Here is a 27,218-nt window from a genome sequence, read left to right as displayed (position 1 = left end):
ACTAATAAAATAATTAATAAAAAATTTATGGAAGAACTTCAAATAAAGTTGGCAAGACTGGAAAAAAGAAAGTTCCAAGTACATCCAAACTCTTAGCATTTTTACATCAGTTTACACTAATTTGCCTAAGAAAAAAGGTAACAGTTAAGAATGCACCCCTTCCTACCTTAATCTGACTTTAAATAGCTGGAGGCAAAAATAAAAAATGCCCCCAGATGTTAAATAACTGTTATATCGCCATGGTTATGCACATACCAGTGGTTACATTTTACTTTGCCTACAGAGGAAAGAGGAATTCAATACTTAGCCCAAACCAGGTTGAACTTCAGATAAACAAACAGTCCCACTAAATACTTACACCCGAGTACCCAACATAAAAGTCCAACTCCATCTAAAAATTCTCCTTTTTAAAGCTAAAGAGAAGCCTGCGCAGTCCTTACATTCTGCATGACTTTGACTTGACTCTGCTTTCCCCACGTGCTGTGATTCCATTTATCTTCCTATGACCACCTTCTCAGAATAAGGTCTGCCATCTTTGGTTCTTTACCACAGATTCTCCTTGACCTTTAGCTGTCTGGCGTGTAGAGATGTAGTATGTTGAAACAAACCTTCTCACGGTGTATGGTTAGTTACATTCTGAATTTCAAAGACCTATGTATTTCCTAATCTTCGCAGAAAAGATCATTTGCTTTGCTGAGGAGGCCATTAGTTACCTTCTTTTGACAGGATTGATGGAAACACCAACAAGATGGAAGGTTTCCAAGGCATAGAAAGAGTGGCTCACACCATTGGTCCTAAAGTAGGACTGCAGTGGACTTGTAGTTAATACTTTCCCAGTACTTACTTCATAAAGAGTTTAAGAGAGAGAGCAATTATTATCAACCAAAATGGATCTGACTCTTAAATAATTTACTCTCTGAGAAGATCTGAATTAGAAATGGAGTGGAACTTTTTTGAGAGCCTTGTGAAATTCATATTGCTCAAGTTCCTTCATTTAAAGGTCAGCTCCCAGCTAAGGAACCTCTAATTACTCAATCTGTCAGCCTGAGGCTACCCTCTGGTGTCAGTCCACTGTGACAGTCTGAGCTGCTTGAGAGACAGGCAGACTCTTGACCTACATAGCTAATGAGTGAAAAAGCAAATACTGCAAATACGATACTTTTGCTGGTTTCGAACCCTGATACCTACTTAAGTGCTGAGTATTCTTCTTTCCCCAGAGTGCATTTTTCACTTTTTTTTCTGACACCAAGTGGTCTGTACAGCTTCAGAGAAGTCACAACTCCTGATCTGCTCGCCAACATTTCTTTCCTCTCAGTGTCAGTTAGAATTGTGAAAGTTAGGTCTTTTTAGGACATGCATTTTCTTTGGTATAAAATATGTGTCTAGACCCCAGGATGTTGAGTATAACTTAAAATGTTCTCTGTCCTCTGCTGAAGCAGCACCATTTAGACATGAAAGATTTGTTTGTCTGCCTTTTCTTATCTGAGATTGGATGGCCCCTGCTCTTGCCCCTAGACCATCAAGCCCTCCGACATCGCCACTGTCCGCACCTTGGGCAGGCCCCCTCACCTTATCATGCGGATCATGGACTGTGTGCTACTGCTGTTTCAAAGGAGAGTCAACGCAGTGAAAATTGACCTGGAAAAAAGCTGCACTATACCTTCCTGGCAGGAATCTCTAAAACTGATGACTGCTGGGAACTTTTTACAGAACTTACAGGTTGGTAGTTCAATAATGATGGGCTAACATGGGGGCTCAGTCTGCTGGAGTAGCCAAGCCCTTTAGGAGAACGAGTTTCTAGAAAGAATGCACTCTACATAGGTATTTTGAACATGTGTCCACGTATTTGATTCAGAGTAGAATTTTCTCTTTCAAACATAAGGCATCATAAGCATTAGAGCTTTTGCTGATAGACTTTAGGTGTATTAAAGCACCATCAGTGATATGCACACTTCAATGAAAGTTAAAAAGTCAATTTAAGGAGAAGATACATGTTTTTATTATATGTGCATGAATACAAATATAGTTGTCCATGAGTATTTGCAGGGGACTTGTTCCAGGATCCCCTGTGAATGCAAAAATCTGGAGGCTCAAGTTCCTATATATGACATGGCATCTGCATATAACTGACTTGCATTTTCCTCTATGTTTTAAGAGACCTCTAGATTATTTATACCATAATGTAATGTAAATGCTGTGCAATTAGTTGTTATACTAATTGTTTAGGAAACAATGACAAGAAAAATGTTTGTATATGAAGCACAGACACAATTTTTTTCTGGATATTTTTGATCCCCGCAGTTAGTTGCAACTGTGGATGCAGAACCCATGAATCCAGGCACCCTACTGTATATGCATTTGTTTATGTTTTGAAAGTCTTGGTAGTAATTTTTGAGTATCAGTTTACCTCTTTTAAGTGTTATGAGGTAGAACCTTCAGGTAGTAAAATGAGCAAACTTGGAGTAGCACTGCTTGATGAATACTTACGTATGTATATGGCTATTAATGAGCCCTGAAAGCAACGTACATACTTCTGGACTCCAGAAATCTCTCTTGTGCCCAAACCCAGTCAAAAGCCTCCTTTGGAATAACTACTATTCTGACTTTTATCCCAATAATTAGTTTTGTTTGTTTTGAAATTCACATATCATATCATGTGGACTATTTTGTTTTGACCTTTTTCACTTGGCATATTTGTGAGATTCCTTCTTACTATTGCAAAGGGCAATATTTCATTCCTTTCCATTTATGAATTTCCTGCATGTGAGTGTGCAATGGTGTGTGTGCTAAGTGACAAACAAGTGGTTCTTTGAAAGGAAGAGGAAAAAAAATAAAGTCTGTGACTTGTAGCCTTTGGCACGGTGTTACTATCCCCAGGATGGCCAGGTGCAAGCCCCCAGCATGCTGCTGCTGAGTGTAGAGTTGAGGAAAGTGTGAGGCATCACACAGAATCCCCCAGATGGCTGCCCTAGGGGCAAAATGACCCCAAAGCACACAGATGACAGGGATCCCTAGTAAAATAATGAGAAAGCAAGGAGTTTTTGTTCTATCTTCTCTTTATGTTAAATGAAACTTATTCAATTACAACTTTATATACTTCAAATTTAATATGAATGTGCTTAACAACCAATTTGCACAAATTTCCCATACTTTGACAATAAGGTCTCACAAGCCTATGTGAATCAGCACCAGTGGAAAACACTGTAATGGCTTCGATTTGTCCATTGGACTGTTGATGGATTTGGGGTTTTTATTAATTTTGGGCTCTTACAAATAAAGCTGCTGTCAATATTGATCTACAGGTCATTTGGGGGCTGCATATACAGGAATGGAATTTCTAAGGATGTACTCATTTAATCAGTTTTGGCACACAGTGCTGAAGAGTTTTCAAAAATTGTTGTGTCAGATTACATACTCACTGGGAGTATAGGATTTTCTCCTCATTTTTCACCTTTTGCTGTTCTCGTGAGTTTGTTGTAGCATCTTATTATCATGGGTCTAATTTGGATTTCCCTGATAACTAGTGGTGCTGAAAATATTTTCATAGGTTTATAAGCCCTTTGGGAATTCTTTGGCTAAGTACCTGCTCAAGTTTCTTATCCATTAAAAATTTCAAATCATGCTGATGGCACATGCCTGTAATCCCAGCAGCTCGGGAAGCTGAGGCAGGAGGATCACAAGTTCAAAACAAGCCTCAGAAACTTAGTGAGACACTAAGAAACTTGGCGAGACTCTGTCTCTAAATAAAATATAAAAGGACTGGGGATGTGGTTCAGTGGTTAAGCACCCCTGGGTTCAATCCCTGGTATAAAAAAAAAAATCACTGTGTACAATGTCTTTATATAAAAAACATGACTAATTTGCCACATATATTTTCAAATGTCTTCTGCCACTTCCTGACTTATTTGCTCAATGCATTAATGGTGTCTTCTGATAAGCATAAGTTCTTAATTTTAATTTATTCCAACTTGTCACTATTTTTGTTAATAGTGCTTTCTGTGTTCTGTTTAGATCTTGACTGTCTTCTAAGAAAGAAAAAAAAATTTCTTATGTTTTCTTCAGAAACATATGTTTTGTTGTTATATTTTTTATGATTCAATCTTGAGACTACTCACTGGGAATACCCAATACAGCCTATTTCCTAAGATGTAACTTTAGCACTTTCTTTCATTTGGTTTTCAATTCAACATTGCTCAAGTGACTGCTGTGGCTAGAATGTCTTATGAGGCACCTTCTAGCTGCTGTAACAAGTACCTTATTAAACTGGTAGGCCATAGACTCTTCTCAGGTAATTATGAGACTATGTGACAATGGAATTGGATTTTACTCAGAACTGGCAAGTGATTTCAGCTCCCTGCCTTATTTACCTGAAGGCTGCTCTTGGGAGCCTTCTTGCTATTGGTTTTCTTGTCACCACCATCCTATTGCTTCTAGATGTTCTTCCAGTTTTTCTGCTGGCTTCACTATTTGTAAAGTCTCATAAAAGAAATTCGTCTGAAGTGAGTCTGAATGAGAATGAGTTCTATTCTGTTACACATGTTGTCTGAACGCTATTTTACTGAGTTATTTAGATGCTAAATTTGTTCCTACTTAGAAAATTTTAAGTGTTTCTTTTTGATGAAGAAATGCCACCACTATGAAAAGGTCTGCTTTCATCCTTTGGTCAGTCTTTTCTTTCTGATGCAGCGAAGCATATCTAACCCATTTCTGTTACTATTTTAAAATTATATTCCTTCAGAAGATACTAATTTTTCTCATGTTCTTGATAGCTTTATGATTAAATATTAATTAATCATCCTCAAATTCAATGTCCAAGTTATTATCTTCACATTTTAGGTGAGGTTAAAAGAATTTCTCTCTGAATATATTAAGCATTTAGTAGCTAATAAATGCTAAACCTATAGGTCCTTAGGCTGAATATACCTGTGTGTGTTTGTTTTTAATTATTGATATTATGGGTTTGTAATTCACCTGTTTAGGATTAATGACAAGGATTTTTTATTGCCTTGAAAATTCTAATAACCACATGAGTGTTCACCACCTAAATAATTTAGACTTGCCCTGAATCCCAGTGTATTTACTTAGGGTTGACATTTCTTGTGTACAGAAGACAAAGGTACTCTAACAGACTTCTTTTTAATCACGCCTCGCTGTGATTTGCTTTAGGACTTTTGCCTGATGTCCTGAAATACTGACAAAAATACCATGCCCTGCATCCATTTTTGTTCAGCACTTCCTTTGAACTGAGAACCTAATGTGAACTTGATTTCATGAAAAAAAGTGTTTTTACTTAAGTTTGCTCTTTTCTTCCACAGCAATTCCCCAAAGACACAATCAACGAAGAAGTGATAGAATTTTTGAGTCCTTACTTCGACATGGCAGACTACAACATTGAAACTGCTAAACGCGTGTGTGGGAATGTAGCTGGTCTTTGTTCCTGGACCAAAGCCATGGCTTCCTTCTTTTCTATAAACAAAGAGGTGCTGCCTCTGAAGGTAAGTCTTGCCTGGGAGGGCTCTCCAGGTCACAGTAGCACAGGAGCCCTTGGTCTCTGGGAGAGCAGGTATTGGAAAGACAGCACAGGGTATTTATTTCTTCTCTGTAATCCCAGTCTAGTCCGAATTGTGTGAGCCTTTTGAGTATGGACTGACTCTCTAAAGACACTAGGTCCATTGTGGGTTGCTGGATATTTTCTCCATCCCCCACAAGGTTAGCTCAATGGAAAATCATGTTCTAGAATTCCCCAATGATGTTTAAGATCTCAAGCCAGGGAGTCCTGTGAGTGAGGGAGGGTGGACATACCTTGCAGAAGATGCTTAAAGTTGCTTTTGGTTTAAAGCAAGCGTATTCCTCCACCTCCATTGTCTTTTAGGAAAGAATATCATCTATTTGTTATTTAATGTGACTTTGAGGTTCTGTCTGTGTTTCCCCTATATCAGTTGAGTTTTAAAGCTTCATTTCTAGATACTTCTCCACCATTAAAAGACATTGAGTCTTTAACAAATGGAAAAGCCAGTACATTTTTTGGAAAATGAAATATTAATGTCATTCCTTATGTCTTGGTTGATTATTTTGTTTTGTGTAAGTTTGATATTTCCCAACCAGCAACTAAAATCCACTTACATTTGTAAACTACCCAAGAAACTTAATTATCATGGTAAAAATAATCAAGAGTAGCAGAAAGATAGGTATAGGATTGAAAGTCCCATTGTATTTTCTAATTGTTACTTTATCAGGGCCATTTATTAAGTAGTTGGGATCGTTGGCATCTTAGACAACTAAAAAGAAGTCTTATTTGATTCAGAGAAATTTAGAACAGATAATTGGTGTCATGCTGTCTGACATCATGAATACTGGGGCTGTGGAGGACTCCAGCATAGTTTGAAAATGCACATTCTTATATTTTAAGAACTGAATTATAACCACCAGGTCAAATCCAAGTACAGGGCATTCTTTACACATTTTTTCCATGCATAAACATACATAGTGTTTTAAAGAGAATTATCGCTGGATTTAGAATGTGTAGTTTTTAGTTTATTATAGTTAATTTTCACTGGTTCTTTTTAGGTGTACATGACCGTAGAATCCATTTTGTCATAATTAGACAAACCTGGATTATATCTTGTTCTAATTCAGACCCCAGTACCTCTCCTTCCTCTTCTGTCTTCCCACCCTGCTCCTTTCCCTCAATTGATCTTTCTACCACTTATCTATAGTTTTTTAAAAAATTAATTTCTTGTCGATATACACGATGGTGAGATTCACTGTGGTGCATTCATATTTGTACATGGGAAAGTTATGTCAGATTCATTCTATTGCTGATTTTAAGAATAGGAAGCTGAACCCATTGAATATGGACGTTCTGAATAGACTTGTACAAGAACAATGAAACCTCTTGCCCAAGGTTCAATACTCTCCATATTTCAGCTTCTTTCCAGTTCCAGGGCAGTCTGGATCACGTAGCAGGTAACGAGGGGGGTACGATCAGGAGGTGGGAACTTTCACATGCTCCTTGACTGTTTCTCCTTCTCAGAAGTCCATCCTGAGTGCCCTCCTATAAGCTTCTGCACGTCCAGCGTCTTGGCGCCTGAAGCCTGTCGGATCCCTCCTGTGTCAGTCAGAAAAAGGCACACCGTTACGTAGATTCTACACGGTCACTTCCCCAGGGAGAGGTAGACTAAGGGGTTGCAGGTTATCTTCAGGTACTTCTGCTGAATAGGTGCAGGAAGACAGACCAGCCTCAAGCTTCTCTTAATCCTGGAGGAGCTCCACTAGCAAGCCCCTGCTTCCTAAATCAGCAGAGATCAAGGGCATGTCTTAAACCCTCAACACTCCTTAGTAACAGTCCTTAAGGGGGTTTTCTCTTTCATCTTGCAATCCCTACAAACGGTCCAAGTGACTTCAATTAGTGAATACATTTAAACAAACATTAATTGTAACAATGTATTTATTTTTACTTTTTTTGTGGTGCTGCTTGGGATTGGACCCAAGGCTTCATGGGTGCCAGGTAGATACAACCACTGAGCCACATCCCCAGTCCTAACTGTAACAATTTAGTTCCTATTCACTCGCGATAATGAGATTTCCCCTTGAAAACTCCATGAAAATCAGTGAATATCAACCCATACAAAGAGAATGTCTCAAAAAGTAGAGCCTTCAGTGTTGAAAATGGATAAAAATAACAATATTTATTATTTATCAGGCTCTTGCTGTGTGCCAGGTACTAGACTCGGGGTTTTGTATGTCCTATTATTGAATTATAACAAAAAGTCTTGGGAGGGAGTTTATCATTAATTTAAAGGAGAAACTGAGGCTCCCAGTTGGAGTAATCAACCCAGAGTTCTAGAGCTCTAAGTTGGGCAGTTGGGTTTGAAGGGTTTTGGTTAACAACTGTTGAGAGTTTCACTTAAAATAAATTTTAATTATTTATTTTCTGAGTAAACTGCTATCGAACAGTCTAAGTCTTGGGGCTGTGACAGTGTGACGTTGTGGCAAGTTGACCTGGTGGCCTGGCTTTTCTTCTACGGTCGATGCACAACAGCGGTTGTAGACGGTGGAAGTCTGTCCCTATTAAAGCGTGTTTTTTAAGCCTCGCCTTTGCTCCTCACTTGTTCTGGCCAATTATGAAACTCTGACATTTCCCCAGAAGATGTGTTCTGCCAAAACTCGGAAGCCTGAAGTGTTGAAAGAGGAAAGTAATTTACCTCAGAAATATTTAAAGAAATAATCTATACCTCTCAACCTTTGGAAGGATTATGGCTTCTACTAGTGGATCTACCTGCTAAGATGAATTTTAACATTTTGTAGGTTTAACGGGGAAAATTAGATTGAAATTTTCCTTAAAGAATCAAAATTCCGATTAGCATGGGATATTTTCTACACCTCAGCTTTTGCTAATATTACTTTTGATTCTGTCTTTGGTTTATTTTAGGAGCTTCCTTAGAACATGTGGTTACTTGGTCACAGCTCAGGGTAGCATGAGCCCAGCACCTTGAGAGAGGATCGTGTTGGTTTCTCCAGCCCGGGGAAAGGCCAGACTCCAGAGTCCCAGCATGGTTTCTGTGGGGTGAACGTGCCTTGCTCTTGTGCCACCATGAAGTTGAAAACTCATGTCGAACCATCTTAAGTCAGGGACTACCCATGATCCATTTTTTTCTTTTTCTACCATGTTCAATATTACAGTGTTTTATAACTTGCCTTTGTATTAATGTGTAAGTGTCTGATCTGGGATAAGAACCCTATGGCCCATGGCCAGATACAGCCACCACCTGTATTTGCTTTCATTTTATTTATTTATTTTTATTGGTGTGTATTGATTATGCAGAATGGTGAATTTCATTGTGTCATATTGGTACATACATATAACATAATTGAATCAAACTCACCCCCAAAGCCTCCCCTTACCCTCCTCCTCCCTCTCCTCTACCCTCCTTCCATCCTAGTGCCCCCCCTTCTACTTTCATGCCGTCTTTCCCTTATTCTTTCCCCCACTAGTTTTCACAGGCGAGAGGAAATGTTCCGTACCTCTTTCCGAGTCTGGCTTAGTTCACTTAACGTGGTGCTCCGCAGTTCATGTTTTCCTGCAGATGATACGATTTCCTTCTTCCTTGTGGCTGATTAGAATTCCTTTGTGTATATATGCCGCATTTTCTTTTTCCTTGCGTCTACTGGCAGACACCACAGCTGGTTTCATGACTTGGCTGTTGCTACCACTTCTATTTGTATGGTTCATGAAAAAGGAAGAGCTTTTACATTTTAAAATGTTTTATGCATGAGTAATTAAATTATAACTTTGATTTTATTCCTTAGCATATAAAGCCTAAAGTATCTAGTATCTGGCACTTTACAGAAAAAAACTGATCTCTGTTCTAGCAAACTGTAATTTTCTGTTGAAACAAGCTGCTTATAAACATTTATGTCAAGTTCATTTTAAGATTTGGTCTAGACTTAATGCAATTTGAAAAGATTCTATAGGTGGAGCGAAGGACAGGTGTAAGCCTGTGACTTTGCTGAGTTCTTGGAACCTGGCATTCAGGCTGTGAGGAGGTGTCCTGCTGTTCCTTCATGCTGTGTGTGTGTGCCCTGCAGGCCAACTTGGTGGTGCAAGAGAATCGCCACGTCCTGGCCATGCAGGATCTGCAGAAGGCCCAGGCTGAGCTGGATGAGAAACAAGCAGAGCTGGATGTGGTGCAGGCGGAGTATGAACAGGCCGTGACCGAGAAGCAGGTAGCGTTCTTTGGCATGAGGGACCATCGTGCCTCCTTTGTATTCTATTTCTCTCTCTAAGGGTTTGGTCTCCAAACCCTTAACTTATGCACAGTCTGTAGACAGCATGAGGCCTTCGCTTTCTAACAAACATGAGGGGCTTTGGAGAGATCTCAGGGTGGCCAGTCAAGATGGCAATCGGCTCTAGAAAATGTCGTTCTGCGTCTCTCTGGGCCTGGTGATGGTGGTGGGAACAGCATTTCCTGTCGCTTTTTGTTGTTGTTCTGTTTTCCAAATCATGTCTCACATTTTATCTCATTTAATCTTTGAAATGAGTTTGCAAAGTAGGCAGGGTGGATACTTTTATTTTCAGAAAGGAACTGAGGTCCAGAGAGGTCAGGAAAATGGGTCCTGGTTACAAAACTGGCCAGTGGCATAGTCTGGAACAGACCCTGGTCTCTGAGGCTTGCTTCAGGCTCCCTGCTGGAGCCATGTAACTGACCACACAGCGACACCCCAATGGTGGTAACCACCTCAGCCTTCAGACTCTACCTATGCGTGTTTTAGAACTGTAGTACCTTTTGGAATCTAGGTTCGTAATTTCCTATCTAATATCTCCATATTTTACATACACTAGTTTCAGTTCCTTCCTCCTGATAATCCAAGTAGGTTTCTCATAGAGCTAATGCAGTCTCAACTTTGGATTCTCTCACTTGCATAGGTGCTTGTGAGTACTTAAGACTTATAGACTGTTTTCTGGAGAGGGGAGCCAAGTCATGGGTGACAAGCATTTCTATCAATATTCAGGTAAAATGTCCACAGGGATCACAGAAGAAAGGCAACCAAGTTCTGAGCCAACAGAACTTTTTCATGTTTTTCCCTCTTGTTCTAAGTACACACTTGCTTTTGTATTTTACATTTGCAGAAATTCTCTATTGATTTTTCTTGGAGTGGTTCCCAACAAAATATCTGAGTTTCTGGCCACACAAAAGATGTATCTGCCTTTGGTAAATTCTCTATTTGGTAAATAAGAGCCAGATTCACTCTTCTCTGGAAAATTTTTATCCAATGGACCTGCTTCTCAGATTGAGATTCCTGTCCTGTAACTTTTCAGTTTCACTGTTTAAAGAATGTATGATATTTTCTCTTGAAAGAGAAGTCTCTTGAAAGAACAATAAGAACTTTCAAAAAGTTTTAATGAAGTAGTTATACAGCACCTATGTGGATTTGCAAATTTATGCCCTATAGAATTCACTTGCAGAAGGAGAAAATTAGCCTTGCAGTTTGAAAGAATCTACACAGAAACTGAGGAAGCGGGAAGGAGTATATTAGTTTCTAGTACTTTGGACACTCAGTTGTATCCAGAAGCATTACTGAAAGTAGTAAAAACATCATTTTTTTCACATGCTATGTTGAAATTTTAACATTTTCGCACTGACTTATTCAATTAACTTTTGTTGTTGTACTTAAGCATCTGCCATTTGTTAGTTAATCACAGGAACACTTACAAACTGCTACTGCAAAAATATGGTTCTAAAGTTGAGTTTCAATAAATGTCAAATTTATTTAATAAAAAAAATCTGACCTTCTGCACTTGACCTTTGATCATTTTTGGTGTATTTCCTCTCCCTAGGGCTCCTTGAGAGTTCAGGGACCTGAGACCACCCAGAAGGCGTCTAGTCTCCAGCTCCTTGTGGCTCAGGCCTGTGTGGCCCCATGAAGGAGGACGTGTCCTGGCTATTTGTACACAGGACACAGTGCCTGTGCCTAGGGTCCAGGTTCCCTGGGCCTCTGGAGAGCTAGCTGCCTCACTGGGCAGCTGAGAAGGAATGGGCGTGGGGCCGGAACCGCTGGACTTTGGCACCCTGGCGCTTGACCAGGCTCAGGGGATGCCTGCTTCTCCCTCCTGTCTTCCCAGGGATTTGCCCCCCTTCCTTCTCTGACACTGCCATCCCCAATGAGACCGGGGCCACCAGAAAGCAAGTCAGGAGGTCAGGTGCCTGCTCATCCTCTTATTTTGCTAGATTAAAATAAGAGTAGAGAATCTTCTCATCCCACCACAAGTTTCTTTTAAACAAAAATTTTTCCCAGTGAGCGATTCAGAATCCCACTTTGGGCTAGCATCTCTTCTCTTGGTGGGGGCTGCCCAGGGGTAGATAGGGATGGGTGACGTAGGTGTGGGGATGGGCCTCACAGCTGGGCTTTGAGAGGTTTAGTCTGTATTAATTGTAGGGAAAAAAAGAAAACATGGGTTTATAAATTGGGTTTTTAACAATAAAATGATCAACCTTCTTGGTTATAAGAAATTTACAAAATAATTTTAAGGGCTTCAGGGTCTTAATCTTATATGCCATAATAAGTTAAATAATCCCTTATTGTTAGATGTTATATATGTGTATTAAATTATTAAAATTAATCCTGTAAAGATTTTTATGACATGTATATTTATTATTGTACATGACTACACAATGACTGCTCACATAGCTGATTCTTTGTCCATACTCATTTTATTTCATAAGTGTAAGTCTTTATAGGAAGAATCAGCAGCTAACTTTTAAGCACAGAGAAATGGGACCATTTGTTTCTGAGAACCAAGCCTAAGGGCTGGGAGTGTAGCTCAGCAGCAGAGCTGGTGCTTCTACAGGGCAGGCCTGGGTTCAATCCCCATCACCCAAAATACCAAACAAGAAGCAAACAAAATCTAGGCCTGAGAGCACCAGCCTATGGAAGTCTGGGTTCAAGGTCTTCGGTTGTCTTGCAGAGCAGCAGGAAAGGATGGGTTAAGTCTGGTGAGGCTGAGATTTGTGCAGGAGCCCCAGGGTACCACATTTGGTGGGCATTAATCTAAGTTTCATCCAAAGTATGGGAGGTGTGGAGTGAGATTGAGCAGTGACGATACCAGACCGTTAACATGAGAGACTTCCTGATTCTTGACTAAGGATATGCATTTCTTTACTTTTTTTGTAAAGAAATGTGATATATTTCTCTAGATATTTGCATGTATGCTTGTATCCTATTTTTTCTTTAAAAGGAAATCATCAGTGATGTGCATTTCCATGGTGTCTCAGTTTTTCATATCTGGGGAGGGCTTGACCACTTGGTTCAAGGCTCCACCTGAAGGAATTCCCCGAAGTTCATTGCCAGGCATTAGAGATGGGTTTGGGCTGACACAGATACACAGAAATGGGATCTTATGCTTCCTGTGAAATAAATGGCTCACCTGTCCAGAGAGCACATACTGTATGCCTGAAAGTTACATTTCTGAGCCAGATGCTTTATTTCTTTCAATAAAGTCTTCTTCTGGTTATGTCCTCTTATAGACCTTGCTTGAAGATGCAGAGCGTTGCAGACGTAAGATGCAGACAGCTTCCACACTCATCAGTGGCTTGGCAGGCGAAAAAGAAAGGTGGACAGAGCAAAGTCAAGAGTTTGCAGCGCAAACCAAAAGACTCGTCGGTCCGTGAATCCTTTTATTAATGAGATCATGTTGATAGTGATGGGAAGTTAGGAAGTTTACGCTTTGATCAGGCAGTACTTGATTACTTCAGATTTCATAGTGTGTATGTGTGTGTGTGTGTGCGCATGTGTGTGTGTCTCCAGCCGCTTCAGAGAGATGGAGAGTGGTCTGATATCTATGCTGTCCTGGTTAGATGGTGTGATGACTTACACCGAAATGATCAGGTCACCTTGGAATTCTCCTGTGAGAGCATGGGAATATTGACCAAGGGCATTTTGAAATGAAGGGTCTGTCTTCTGAGGTGTTGTGTCTCTTAAACTCAGAGTTCATCCTCTAACTTGTAACGAAAATCCAAATAATCCCAGGGTTGACTACTAGAAGTCATTTCTTGGTAGGCCAACTGGATGGTTTAACAACGAACCAAACTTCTGCTTATTTACAAAGCATGGCAGCACAGGGTTACAATCTGATTTGTGGAATTTGGTTTAAAAGAATAGCCATCTTTTAAATTATTTTTTAAAATTTTGACGTGCTAAAAAATTATAAGAATGATCATAACATATTTCAGTGGTGTTTGTTTCTGTTTTAGGTGATGTCTTGTTGGCTACAGCTTTTCTATCTTATTCTGGTCCATTTAACCAAGAATTTCGAGATTTGCTGCTAAATGATTGGATGAAGGAAATGAAAGCCCGGAAAATTCCATTTGGAAAGGATCTAAATCTCAATGAGATGTTGATTGATGCTCCCACTATCAGTGAATGGAACCTCCAAGGTCTGCCCAATGATGACCTGTCCATTCAGAATGGCATTATTGTCACAAAAGCGTCACGCTATCCTTTGCTAATTGACCCACAGACTCAAGGCAAGATCTGGATTAAAAATAAAGAAAGTGGAAATGAACTCCAGGTAATTTGTATTTGAGGACATTTATATAATTCATCAAGTTTTCCTGCCCCAGATTACTAGGAATCCAAGACAAAGATGTATTTGAAAGCCTATGGATTCTTTCTTGGTCATCCTAGATAGCAGCAGTAACAGATGGCAGCTTAAACCTAATAACAAAAAATTTCCCCCAAATCTCATTATTTGCCCTTGTGTTCATCCCTGGGAATACCCTCTTCCAATGGCATCTGACTCCATTCAGTTGGGTCTGAGGCTGTCCCTGATCACAGATGGGCAGAGCTCCATTCCACTGTATAAGCAGCACTTCCTCGTTATTCCAGTTTATTTGCCTCAGAAGAGGTGCTGGTGGGGGGAAGCACCGTTGCCACCCAGCCTTCGTTTACTGCTTCCAGTGAAAGGGAAGAAAGGTCATCCAGAGCCAAGGACTTCTAAAAATCTCTTTGTCCCCCGTGAGAGCATGCCGTAGGCACCATGTGACATCAGTCATCTCTGTGCGTAGCATCCTGAGACTTGTAAGAGTCTAACGCTGAGGTCCTGTTTCTAGATCACTTCTCTCAATCACAAGTACTTCAGAAACCACCTGGAGGACAGCCTCTCTCTTGGAAGGCCCTTGCTTATTGAAGATGTTGGGGAGGAACTAGATCCAGCTCTGGATAATGTTTTGGAAAGAAACTTCATTAAAACTGGATCTACCTTTAAGGTAGGTCAAACCTGTTGATAACAGTGTGCAGATCACCCACGTGGGACCCGGTAAATGAGACATAGATGTAATTCCGTCAATAAGCAGCAACTCAAATAGTCAGTGGTGAGAGGAACTCCCTTCCTGAGCTGGGATTGAAGTGTTTAAGAGCAATACTTTCAGGGATATACACTTTACTTTTGTAGTGAAGAAGCTGATGCCACTTTGATGTCTGACAGTGGATAGATTTTAAGCCCCTCTATGATGCTTCCCCTTCTTCCATACATCTGGGAAAGCTGATAAGAAAAGCCGATGCCTCCTCCCTTGGCACTGGTTGGAAAGTCAAACCACACAAGCACCTGTGTGTGCCCATGCCCACCTCTTAAACCCTGTAAGACCCCCTACCAGCTGCCCCTACCTGCTCTGTCAAACCAGTTTTGGTACTTGCTTGGGGGCTTGCTCTTTCTCCCCAGAAAAAATCTCAACATGTGAATACTGAGCTCTTCATAACCTTTTGGTACATATTTGGCACCGTCAGTCTCAACCTCTGAAAAAATTTGGGGTGAGGGCTCCAACTTGCTTCTGTAGTGTGATCACAAAAGTTTTGGTGCCAAATTTTGCATTTCTTACCTGGTATATATTGGAAGGTTCCTTCTCCCTCCCTCCCTCCTTTCCTTCCTTCCCTCCTTCCTTCCTTCCTTCCTTCCTTCCTTCCTTCCTTCCTTCCTTCCTTCCTTCCTTCCTTCCTTCCTTCCCTCCTTCCTTCCTTCCCTCCTTCCTTCCGCAGTTTGAAGCCCTTTGAGTACCTAAAGACCATTCTTTTTTTATTAAACAAATCATCTCCAGTTACCAAACTGTTTAAAGCGATGTTTGATCCTATGCAAAAGGGCACAGTAAAGTGTGATTTTTTTGATTACTTTCATCTTTCTTTTTATGGAAAAGGTGAAAGTTGGTGACAAGGAAGTAGATGTCATGGATGGCTTCAAACTGTACATCACCACCAAGCTGCCCAATCCAGCCTACACCCCTGAAGTGAGCGCTCGCACCTCCATCATTGACTTCACCGTCACCATGAAGGGTCTGGAGGACCAGCTCCTGGGGAGGGTCATTCTCACAGAGAAGCAGGTGGGTGAGGAGTGGCCACCTGCTCTTCTGCCTGGTGCTGAGCCTTTCGCTGATGACAATAAAATGAGAAAAGTTGTCACAGGGTTGAGTTTTCCCACCATAATTACTTGTGTTTTCTCCATTAATTGACAAGTATCTTCTTTCTACCTAAAGGAAATTATTCACCATTTATCTACTCATATGTTTCTCAAATCACCCATGTTATTTATTGCTCTTCTCCACATTGATAGGAGTGTATTGGTTTCATTTTCTGCATTATTATTCTGGTACTTTGTTGCCTTATTTTTCTGAAAAGTTTGTTCTGTTGTGAATTCTCCTCACATGTTGACTTCCAGTTTTCCAATAAACATTTAGGCTGAGCTTTCATTTGATTCTTTGTTACACTTTTAGAATATAAGGTGGAAATTTTGTACTCAGACAACAAACACCATCAGTTCTGAACCGTAATCTAAGAGAGTTCTCAGATAACGTGGTGGGCCTTGTATGAGACTTTAGAAGTTGTGACACTGGAGTTTGATTGTGCACCCTTTGGAGCTGCTGGCTTAATGATACTCTAGAAATACAACTCTGTGTCTCTTTCCTTTACTTCTCTTTTGTGGAATAACATAATGCTCAGTGAAAAATGGCCAAGGATTTATAAACTTCCTTTTTCTGAGTCAGCATTTCCTCCAGGGAACATGTGAGTCTTAAGCAAAGAGATGTCAAGGATTTTAATGAGGCTGCTGTGGCGAAGCCGAGTGAACTCTTGAAGCTGCTGTGGGCTTCCTCCTGGGTTCCTCGGCAGTGAGGAGCTGAGTTTACCCAAGGCCCCTCCTACGGGTCCTGAAGTTTGTTGGGCAAGACCATCCACAGGATCTTTGCCTCTGCACCACCCGCTGTCTTTACCTTTCCTGTGTGTGACTCTTCTAAGCTGTGCTATGTGTCTGTCTCATGCTCCCTCCTTCCCTTCCTCTCTCTCTCCCCCTTCCCCTTTTCCAGAATCTTCTCTTCTTATTTTTAACTTATAGCACATGGATCATAGAGACTCCTGTCGGAAGTTGCCTTAGCAGCAGTTACTCCAACTTCCTCCGTTCCTGCTGTTGGTTGACCTCAGTGTGACATGCACTGATGCTGTGGCTCTTGCCACACTCTGGCTCTTGAGGTAATAACAGCCTGCAGAATACATACTCGTTTATTTTTGAGTCCTGAATTAAGTCTCAGTTGAGGTAGTTATTTGAAGAAGGACTGGGATTTTTGATCTACAGCATGGACTGTTGTGCAAGCAGGAATTCTGAGGGCCTCTTGGGCCAGCACCCATCACTGGGCTCTGGCTCAGTGGCCATGGTAAGGGAGATAAGGGACCTTGGTGGCAGTTTGCGTGGTGTCCTTGTCCTTGGTTTTCTTGAAGTCAGCTGAGATGACACGCTTTCCTTGGAGAAGGTAATTTGGCCTGACAGGTGCTGGTTCCACCACCACCAGCAGCAGCGAGCTGGACTTCCTGCAGCAGAGGTGCAGAAGGAGGCAGGAGCTCTGGAAGCTTCTTGGGAAAGATGATGGGTGCCTTGCACATCCCACATGGATCCAGAGCTGGGCTTCTCACTTCTTGGGAAATTGAGTGATTGAGAAAATTACACATTTACTGTTGTCTCATTATCAAAATCTGTTACAGACTTACAATAAAGAGTTCTTACAAAAATGTAAGAATTGCCCTCTTTTAAAATAACAGGGGGTCATGTTACCCTGAACCCCATTATAATATAACACATAGAGTTTTTTCCCCAAGTAAAGTCTCATCATGCAAAAAGTGGGGTGCTGGGCTTACCTTCAATGGACTTCCACAAGTCTACTTTCTCCTAGAGTTTTTCTTCAGCCTTTACTCTTCTCACCAGATTCCCATATCTGCTTACATTGCTGAATCTTCTCAGTCTGGGTGGTGACAGGTGGGTTTGAGTTGATCTCTGATGTCTTTGGGCCATTTCCCATAATCTAGAAAACACAGAGCTGCTAAACAGAGAACAGTATTACAGACTCACCGGTGGTGGAGGAAAAATAAATCCCTAAATTTTCTCGTTTAATCTTCCTATTTCCTGTGTAGGGTACAGAAGAGAAATTATCTTTGGTAATGCTGGATGATACCTTTAAAAATTGCTTATTAGCCTTATTCTATTTTTATTTTTTGATATGGGGATTGAACCCAGGAATGTTTTACCACTGAGTTACGTTCCCAGTCCTTTTTATATTTTATTTAGAGACAAGGTCTCACTAAGTTGCTTAGGTCCTTGCTAAGTTGCTGAGGCTGGTTTTGAAACAGTGGTCCTCCTCCCTCAGCCTCCTGAGTCACTGGGAGAACAGGTATGCACAACTGTGCTCTGCTGCACGGCAGCCTTATTCTTAATATGTAGACTACTGAGCGCTGACATTGACCCTCTATGTGTGTTACTGACTCTGTCTGTCTGTCTGTCTATTTATCTTTGCTAAGAAATAATCTCTTGATGAGCAAAAGCTTTATATGAAAAATTATTTTGATTCATTGTGCCCCATCATATTAATTTGAAAAAGTAGTATCTTCTTATATAACAGTGTAACTAAAGTAGTAGTTGAATAGAAATATGTCAGTCAAATGAATGAAAAATAAAACAAAACCATGTCACAAGTTAGCGTTTCAGCCTTTCAAACTTGAATAGAAAGCAAGCATCAAACGTTCTATTTTTCCACAGATGATCTTTCTAGTATTTGGCCACTTGTGTTCCATTTAGTATACTGATTGCTTCTGTATTTCCAAATAGTACTTTAAATTGTACTATTCACAGTATTTTACTTTCACTGGTTTCAAACTTTGAGGAACTGAACTTCTTTTTTTTTTTTTTTTTTAATTGTATACAAATGGGATACATGTTGTTTCTCTATTTGTACATAGAGTCAAGGCATACCATTTGTGTAATCATACGTTTACATAGGGCAATGATGTTTATTTTTTTTCCCTTCCCCCCCACCCCTCCCACCCCTCTTTTCCCTCTATGCAGTCCTTCTTTCCTTCATTCTTACCGCTCTCCTTATCCCTAACCCTAAACCTAACCCTAAACCTAATGCTAACCCCTCCCACCCCCCATTATATGTCCTCATCCGCTTATCGAACTTCTTAGCCTTATTTTTAATTCTTTGGGAAATATAGGTTACTTTAATTGACATTTGTTTCGTGTTGTTATCAATGATATTAGGTTAGTCAAAGTCATCTCAATAATGTTCAGTCTTTTCATTTATTATTTTTAAAATCATAAATTGAATAGCTTCCCATTATATGCATCACCACCTATGTTTATGTTATTATAATGGTTTTCATAAGCAACAGAGGCATGATTTTAGCTCAATCTCACGGTTCTTCAGTAGAATGAGGTTGGAAATATAAATTATACCAGATTTCATAAACTCTGTTGAGAATTTTGGACCTTTCAAAATAACCTGAATAACTATGAGCAGAAAAGAAAGTGAAGACAGAGAAAAGTGTTAGCAAGAAGACCAGTAATGGCTGGCCCAGGGATGAAGAATGAAAGCCCAAGTCAGGGGCATGTGATATAATTGGAAAAAATACACAGAAGATAAAGGTTATTGAGCGGGAAGAATTATAGCAGGACTGGTGCTCTTTTGGATTTGGGAGCCCATGTTTTTTGGCCCCTGTTGATACAAAGGCATGCATCTTTAGTAACATGAACTCAGGATTAGGTGTCTCCAGGAGGCGTTCCTTTTTGGCTACCCACCTTATGACTTACTTTTATGATAATGTGTGAAATTCTGAGGTATCCATTTCTTTTGTGTCAACTTTAAAAAATACCTGGTTATTTTACATTGACATATATCATTGTATGCATTTATAGAGCATAGTGTGATATTTCAATACATGGATATAATGTGTAATGATTACATCAGGCTAATCTTTGTATCTATCACCTCAAACATTGTCATTTCTTTGTGTTTGTTGGGAACATTCAAAATCCTTTCTATCCTTAGCTATTCTGAAATACACAATTAACTGTTTTCACCCACCCTTGTAGCCTTGGTGACCACTCTTCTCTCTCCTCTGAGATTGGCATTTTTAGCTTCCCCATAGAAGTGAGAAGATATCTGCCTGTGTCTTCTGATTTCACTTAGCATAACATCTTCCAGGTTCATCCATGTTCCTGAAAATGATGGCATTTCCTTCTTTTTCGTGGCTGAATACTATCCTTTTGTGACATATACCACATTTTCTTTATAGGTTCATCCAGTGATAGACACCTAGCATGGTTCTGTATTTTTAAAAAAAATAAAAAATAATTAAATTAGTACCTTTTAGTTATACAGAGTAATGGGTTTCATCATGGCCTATTCATACCTGCATCTAATACTGATGATTCCATATCTCAGTTATTCCAAATAGTCCCGCCGTACACATGGAGTGCTGAGGCTCTTCAACATGCCAGTCCTTTCCTAAATCGTAGTAGTGTCTTAATCCAGTCACTCTCTGAGCCCTGTTGCTGGTGACAGCCTCACAATCACTCCACTAGCTGCTGTATTTCCATTTTGCAGATGAAGATACTGAGGCTGATAGAGTTTGTGACATGATCAAAATCACGCCGCCAACAATTCACCCGCCTTCCTGATGTCAAAACTGTCAATCTTTCCGCTGCTTCCAATCCCTCCCTTACTGGTCTTTAGGTGAGGATCTTTCCATGCTCTCCTTGGGGAACTCGAGATGATAGCAAGTGAGCGAGGTTTACAACTTAAACATTTTCCCATTCATTGTTGCTTTATTTCCTAGTGTAAGGATTTTTATTATTACTGCTTACGGTAAAGAATTTTATAGCAGCCCTTAAATGTCACTTGTTTGTTCTAATTTCTACATTTCTTGAAATTTGAAATTCTCTTCTAGTGGATAAGTGAATTAAAGTAACCACTGAGGAAGTTTTTAAATGTAGCCAGATGACAGATGGAAGCAGTTTTAATAAGCAGGTTTTGCTTGAGTTGCCACAGCTCAACAAATTGAGAACTGAGAGTAGTTCTGAATTTTTGTTTTGCTTAAAGACAAAATTCTAGAGTCTAGAATTTTCTTTTCTAGAGTCTCTCTGGGCCTAAATCACTGGGCTCAGAATTTGGAAGAGTTGTACCCATGGCCACTATTTAATTGGTGGGATTAGCTGTCTAGAACACAGAACAGAGATCAGTGACCTTTGCTCTTTGCCTTAAACCAATTTTGTTACGATGACCCTATTTTTTAATTTTTATTTTTTAACTTCATGGTTCTCAAAGAGAGAACTTTCCTGTATATATGCCTGGCACTTAGATTAGATTTTCCTGTTCACCATGCATTTCAGTTTATCAGTTTGAAAACAGATATAGTTTTTAATCATTCATTCCAGAGTGAATGCCTACTTTGGTACTAGGCATTGTTCTGAGAATTGAGTATAAGAAGGTACGAAGCAAACCCCCAAAACCAAGCCGTCCTTAGAACACCACATATAATAAGTTGTTTGTTGTGTTAGAAGGTAGCACATGCTATTGCAGACAGGTAAGAGGGGATCTGAGGAATCAGGTGGTAGGCTGCACTGGTAGGGAGGTTGAAGAGGGCCTTACTGAGAAGGTAACTTTTGAGGAAGACTTGGAGGGAAGGGAGTGTGTTTTGTGTGAGAGGAACGTACCTGACTAGTCAGCAGCTAGTGCGGAGGCCCTGAGGCAAGAACATACTGTGCGCTGTTAAGGTAGTGGGTCTCCAGCCATGGTGCCCAGAACAGTACGGCACTTCCTGAGGTATGTTGGAAGTTCAGATTCCTGGACCCTGCTCCCAGCCTACGAAGGCACTGAGGTCTGACACCCACTGATTTCAGAAATGTCACTTGTGGCTGGAGCAAAAGCAAGGAGCGGGGAGTAGTAAGACATAAGGTCCCCGTAGTAATAGGAGAGGGGACAACTTGGCAGAGCCTCAGAGACCTGGTAAAGATCAAGCTTGTGTTCTGAGTTGAATGATTGTCCAGTGGAGGGTTTTGAGAGAAGTTGTGCATTTTAGAGCATCGTTCTGGCTGCTGGGTTGGGAGGAGACTAGGTGGGTAAGGCTGGAGACAGGGAGGCCTGTTTGGGTCCCATACTTTGAAGGAGAGGTGGTTGGACTGGAGTGGCGATCTAGTGGTGGCGGCAATGACAAGCTTCTGAATCTGTTTTTGAAGTAGAGATGACAGGATTTGCTGATGAATTTGCTGTGGTGTTTGAGAAAAGAGTGACCAAGGAGGGCTGGGGGTCTTGCCTGAGCAGCTGGGTGAAGGCCGTTGCCCTTCGCTTGCCGTGGGCAAGACAGGTCGGGTGGCTTCGCAGGCGGGGTCAGAAGCTCCATTCTACGGATGTGGCTAAGTCAGAGACCCTCCTGGAAACCCCAGTGGAGGGATGAAAGGGTACATGGCAAGGAGCTGATGCGAAGCTCAGGTAAAGATTTGTGAATGATCAGCATTTAAGACGAGACATAATTTGTAGAGAGGATAAATAAAAAATGAATAGTTTTATTAACCCCTAAAGTGAAAGAACCTGCCTGATGGTTACCAGTGACAGTTCTGGCTTCCCCTCTCCCTTGGTGTTTGTGTGAGTGCTGGAACGTAACACAGTAAGTCCCATAATTAATCGTGTGATTCATGAGCAGCCCTGCCACGTTTCATGTGATTTTCTGATTCATCACGGCCTCTCTCGATGGGGAGTAGAGTCTGAGCAACCTGCGGCGCCATGTGCTGAACACCCAGCTGAGCACTCTCCTTTCTGGAGCTGCTCTAGGGCTTGGGCTTGGTGCCCTGTGCCCAGGGAGCGGCACTGAGTCACGTGCAGAACTGCAGAAAGGCTTTCTTGTGATACTGCTGTTCAAGTCACCTGTGTTTAACCCAGGTTTTCTCATATCGTAGTTATATGGAATTACACTTTATTACTGCAGTGAAATTTAGGTACATTGTCAACAGACACTATATTTAGAAAACTCTACCAATAAACTCTCTTATGAATGTCTTTGTTTCAAAAATTTTAAATGGAATTTACTCATGGTCCTTTCCAGTTTTGATTCTTTTCTTTAAGTTCAAAGTTAGGTCTCGCATATAACAATTTGACTTTCATGTTCAACTTGTGTGCTAGAAGTACATGTTCTCCCTTGTCCCCAGCCTCTGGGCTTCCAGGCTCTGGGCTTCCTGCCTCCTCTGGCTTGTTCAGATGAGTTTCTGCCTTTCTCCTTCTCCAAGCTGTCCAGTGGAAGAGAGAGCCCAAAAGGATAATAGCTGCCTATGCCTCACCTATCTAGCTATCTACAGGTCCTTCAGAGGATACAGGACTTCACTTTTCCTGGAGAAGGCCAAGAAAATTTTTCAATTTGAATATTAAATGTTTTCAATTTAAAAGCAGGTTAGGTTGCTTACCTAAATTTTTAGAGAATTTCTTTTCACAACATTATCCAACTCTTTATTATTATCCATCCACTATTATAACCAAGAAGTTTGAAATAATTTCATTCAAACAACAGCAGAACTCTTAAAAGAAGAACCTAAGCAGAAGTAAGTACATTTAATCAGAGATGTATGTATTGTCTTCAGATGAATTTACCTTCAAAACAAGATTATATGTCAAATAAAATCTCCCAAATCACTAAAACTGATTTGATTTACATGATAAATAATGATAAGGGGGATACTGGTAACTTTTTTAAGCAAATTCAGTGTTGTTCTCCACCTGTTCTTCCTCGGTCCCTTCTCCTCCTCCTCCTCGATGTTCTCATTTCTTGCCCCCCAGCTGTGGTAAATACAGTTCAGTACAGAACAGACGCTCCAGGGCAGCTACGCATGCTTACTTTTTATGTCCTGAGAATAGTTGTCAATTTGAGAAGAAAACATATTTATACGAATTTTCAGGAATTGGAGAAAGAAAGAACCCTTCTCATGGAAGATGTAACCACGAACAAAAGAAGGATGAAGGAGCTGGAGGACAATTTGCTTTGCCGCTTGACCAGTACGCAGGGGTCCCTGGTGGAAGATGAGAGTCTCATTGTTGTGCTGAGCAACACCAAAAAGACAGCCGAGGAGGTGACACAGAAGCTGGAAATCTCTGCTGAGACAGAAATTCAAATTAACTCAGCGCGGGAGGAATACAGACCTGGTGAGTCTGATAATGAAAAACATGTCACAGGAAAGTGCAGCGAGAAAGAAACGAGAATTAGGAACAGAATGAAGTGAGCAATTATACAAATGGCTCTGCAAAGTGGGGTCAACATAATTGGGGGGTCAATTATGTTTTGGGGATTTCTTTTGGGGATGTTAGCAAATTTGAGATGAAAAAATTATATAATGGTATAAAGTTTCTGGATGCTTATAATTCATGTTTGTTGGCAAATCCTTTAAGGTTCTCATGAACATATTCTTAATTTAGAAAGCCAAGAGGGAGATTTATTTTAAACATCTAACTATAAATTAGTGACATCTGAGGAGTTAGTATGGCATTGTTTCAGTCAGTTTTTTCACTGCTGTGACTAAATGATCTGACCAGCACAATTATAGAGGAGGGAAGGTTTATTTGAGGGCTCACGGTTTCAGAGGTCTCAGTCCATAAAAGGCTAACTTCATTCCTCAGGCCTCGAGGTGAGGCAGAACAACCTGGCGGAAGAGCGTGGCAGAGGGAAGCAGCTCTTGCATCATCAGGAAGCAGAAAGAGTCTCCACTCTCCAGATACAAAATAAATACCCCAAATCCACTCCCCAATGCCAATCTCCTCCAGTCACACCCTCCCACTTCAGTTACCACTCAGTTAATCCCTACCAGGGGATTAAATTATTGATTGTGTTAAGAGTTTTATAATGCAATCATTTCTCCTCTGAACCTTCTTGCGTTGTCTCACATGTGAGCTTTTGGGGGACACCTCACAGTCAAACCATAACAGGTATTGTGGACTGTTGCTCATCATTTGGTAATGACACTCCAGGGCTTTGTTTATAGAGTGTGTCTTAGGAAGGTGGCTCCCTGGTGCTCATCCTCAGCCACCTATTTGCAACAGGTACTTATTGGTTACTCCAGGAATCTACTATAAGTATTCACTGAGGCTCTCCTTCAGTAAACTATCATTCCTACTGGAAAAGAATAGCAGCAATATTATATCATCTACTGGTGGGGAGTCAGAAGCATCATCTTAGTGATGTCCTGTTTTGCAAACTTGAGGCCAACTTTAGGGCCGGCCTCTTCATGAGCTTCAGAATGAGGTCCTAAATGGCTGCCTCACTTGCTGGGTGTTAGATAGAAAACCTTGGAATCCCTTTGGTTGTCTTTTCCATGTATGGTAAAACATAGCAAAATGTATTTGTAATAGATTCTAGAAAGAGAACTGTCGTTTGATTAATACAAATAGGAGACTACTTATTCATAGGTTGTAAATAAGGATTAAATGTATTTAAACATGAACGTTGTTCTAGATCCCAATTGCCAGTGGGCAGCCACTGATAAGACAACATGACAGAAGTTGTAGTTTTCATTAGACTCGAGGCTTTTCCATTTGCTTGGGCCATTTGTTTCCCACTCACGTAGTACATGTATCCATGCTCTTTGTCTTTCAGTTGCTACGAGGGGCAGCATCCTCTACTTCCTCATCACCGAGATGCGCCTGGTTAATGAGATGTATCAGACTTCGCTCCGCCAGTTTCTGGGTTTATTTGACCTTTCCCTAGCCAGGTATGTCTGTAGCTCAGGAAGCCACGCTGAATTCTTTATCTGTGGACCAGAATGATGACATTACATTTAGAACCTCCTTTTTCTTCATGAATCCTTTCCCCTTTTCAATCTAAGATTAATTACCAATGTGTTTCCAAATCATTCTGATTCGTCATTTTACACCCAGAGAAAGCTGTATCTACTATTCATCCATTTATTTGATTCTTTGGGTTTCACATGTTTCTATCAAACAAAAAAATTCCAGAACCTTGTAGTGAGTGATAAGGCCCTGCAGGTAAAATTGATTTGGACAACATTGAGGATTCTGTTATGTTATTTCATGTTGAGAGAATGCTTGTTATTTGAGATTCAGGAGGCTTACTCAATATGTGAAAATGAGAATTGGTCCTCTAGAATTACTTATTCTCCATTAAAGGTGCTGTTTTTATAGGCAATTGAACAAGGCAGTGGGAAAAGTCTGATTTACAAGCTCTCTTCCCCAGGTCTGTCAAGAGCCCCATTACGAGCAAGCGGATTGCTAATATCATCGAGCACATGACCTACGAGGTTTATAAGTATACTGCCCGCGGGCTGTATGAGGAGCACAAATTCCTGTTCACCTTGTTACTGACACTGAAGATTGACATCCAGAGGAACCGAGTGAAGCATGAAGAGTTTCTCACTCTTATTAAAGGTCAGGAGAAAGTATCATACACAGATAGAGATGTCAGCCTTATGGTGAAGGCCTTTTGCAGCATTATTATTACCACTTTGGTTGTCATGGTTCCTTGTATTTCATTTAAGATACATTTAGGTGAGCTATCTTATTTATTCACTTATGGAAAGAATGATGAATATTTGTTGAAGACCCACTGTGTACCAGGGTATGGAGTAGGTATTTGGGACAGATTAGTGAACCAAACTGCTTGTAGGTTTATACATATTGTGGAAAATACAGAAAATATAATGAAATAATGCATAAATTATGTGGGAAGATAGTAAGCATTATGCAAAAACAGCGAGAAAGGGGAGATGGAATGTGGGTTGGGGAGATTTAAAACTTTAAATGGATTATTTAATGGTATTGTTTATAGGTTAGGCCTTCCTCAGAGATTGTCAGGTGATCAAAGCTTGGACAAAGCAATTCATAGGAGGAGTGTCGAAGGCAGGGGATGGCTTTGTGCTCCTCCGGTGATGGTCAGTGTGCTGTGACAGAGGTAAAGCAAAGGGACCAGGGTCACTGGAGCAGAGTGGGGAGGCAGGGGCAGCTCATCTCATGGATCACTTATTCTGCATCTAGTGAAGCATTGCTCACAGGTGGCTCCTTTGGGTCACTGGAGCAATACAGCTGAATGGAAGGTTGGCAGATATACATTCACAATTGAGTTCTTGAATTTCTGAAAAACTAAAGTAACCATGTGTCTTTAGTTCAGGCTCCTACAACAAATTGCCACAGACTAGGTGGCTTCCGAATGATAGGGATTTGTTTCTCATAGATCTGTAGACTGGAAGTCTGAGACCAGAGTGCAGCAAAGTCCGGGTCTGGCGAGCGCTCGCCTCTGGGTCGCAGCTGGCTGACTGCTCACTGCAGTCTCTCGTGGAGAGGGAGTGAGCTCTCTTGTGACTCTTACTGTAGCATGAATCTCATTAATTTATCTAATCATAATCGTCACCGTCCATCTCACCT

General features: G+C 40.7%; 1 protein-coding gene across 1 annotated transcript in view; it reads left to right on the top strand.

Annotated features, from left to right (window-relative positions):
• Positions 1-27,218, top strand: part of Dnah5 (dynein axonemal heavy chain 5) — a 236,976-nt gene that overhangs the window by 159,626 nt on the left and 50,132 nt on the right. Inside the window, 10 exon segments of the mRNA XM_047556057.1 lie at positions 1,516-1,719; positions 5,316-5,495; positions 9,589-9,726; positions 13,026-13,161; positions 13,752-14,068; positions 14,610-14,765; positions 15,687-15,869; positions 23,750-23,993; positions 25,438-25,552; positions 26,035-26,225. Of these exon segments, the coding sequence (XP_047412013.1) occupies positions 1,516-1,719; positions 5,316-5,495; positions 9,589-9,726; positions 13,026-13,161; positions 13,752-14,068; positions 14,610-14,765; positions 15,687-15,869; positions 23,750-23,993; positions 25,438-25,552; positions 26,035-26,225 (1,864 nt within the window).

Source organism: Sciurus carolinensis, chromosome 6, assembly GCF_902686445.1.
Source record: "Sciurus carolinensis chromosome 6, mSciCar1.2, whole genome shotgun sequence".
NCBI lineage: Eukaryota > Metazoa > Chordata > Mammalia > Rodentia > Sciuridae > Sciurus > Sciurus carolinensis.
This window is presented reverse-complemented; position numbering and strand designations above follow the sequence as displayed.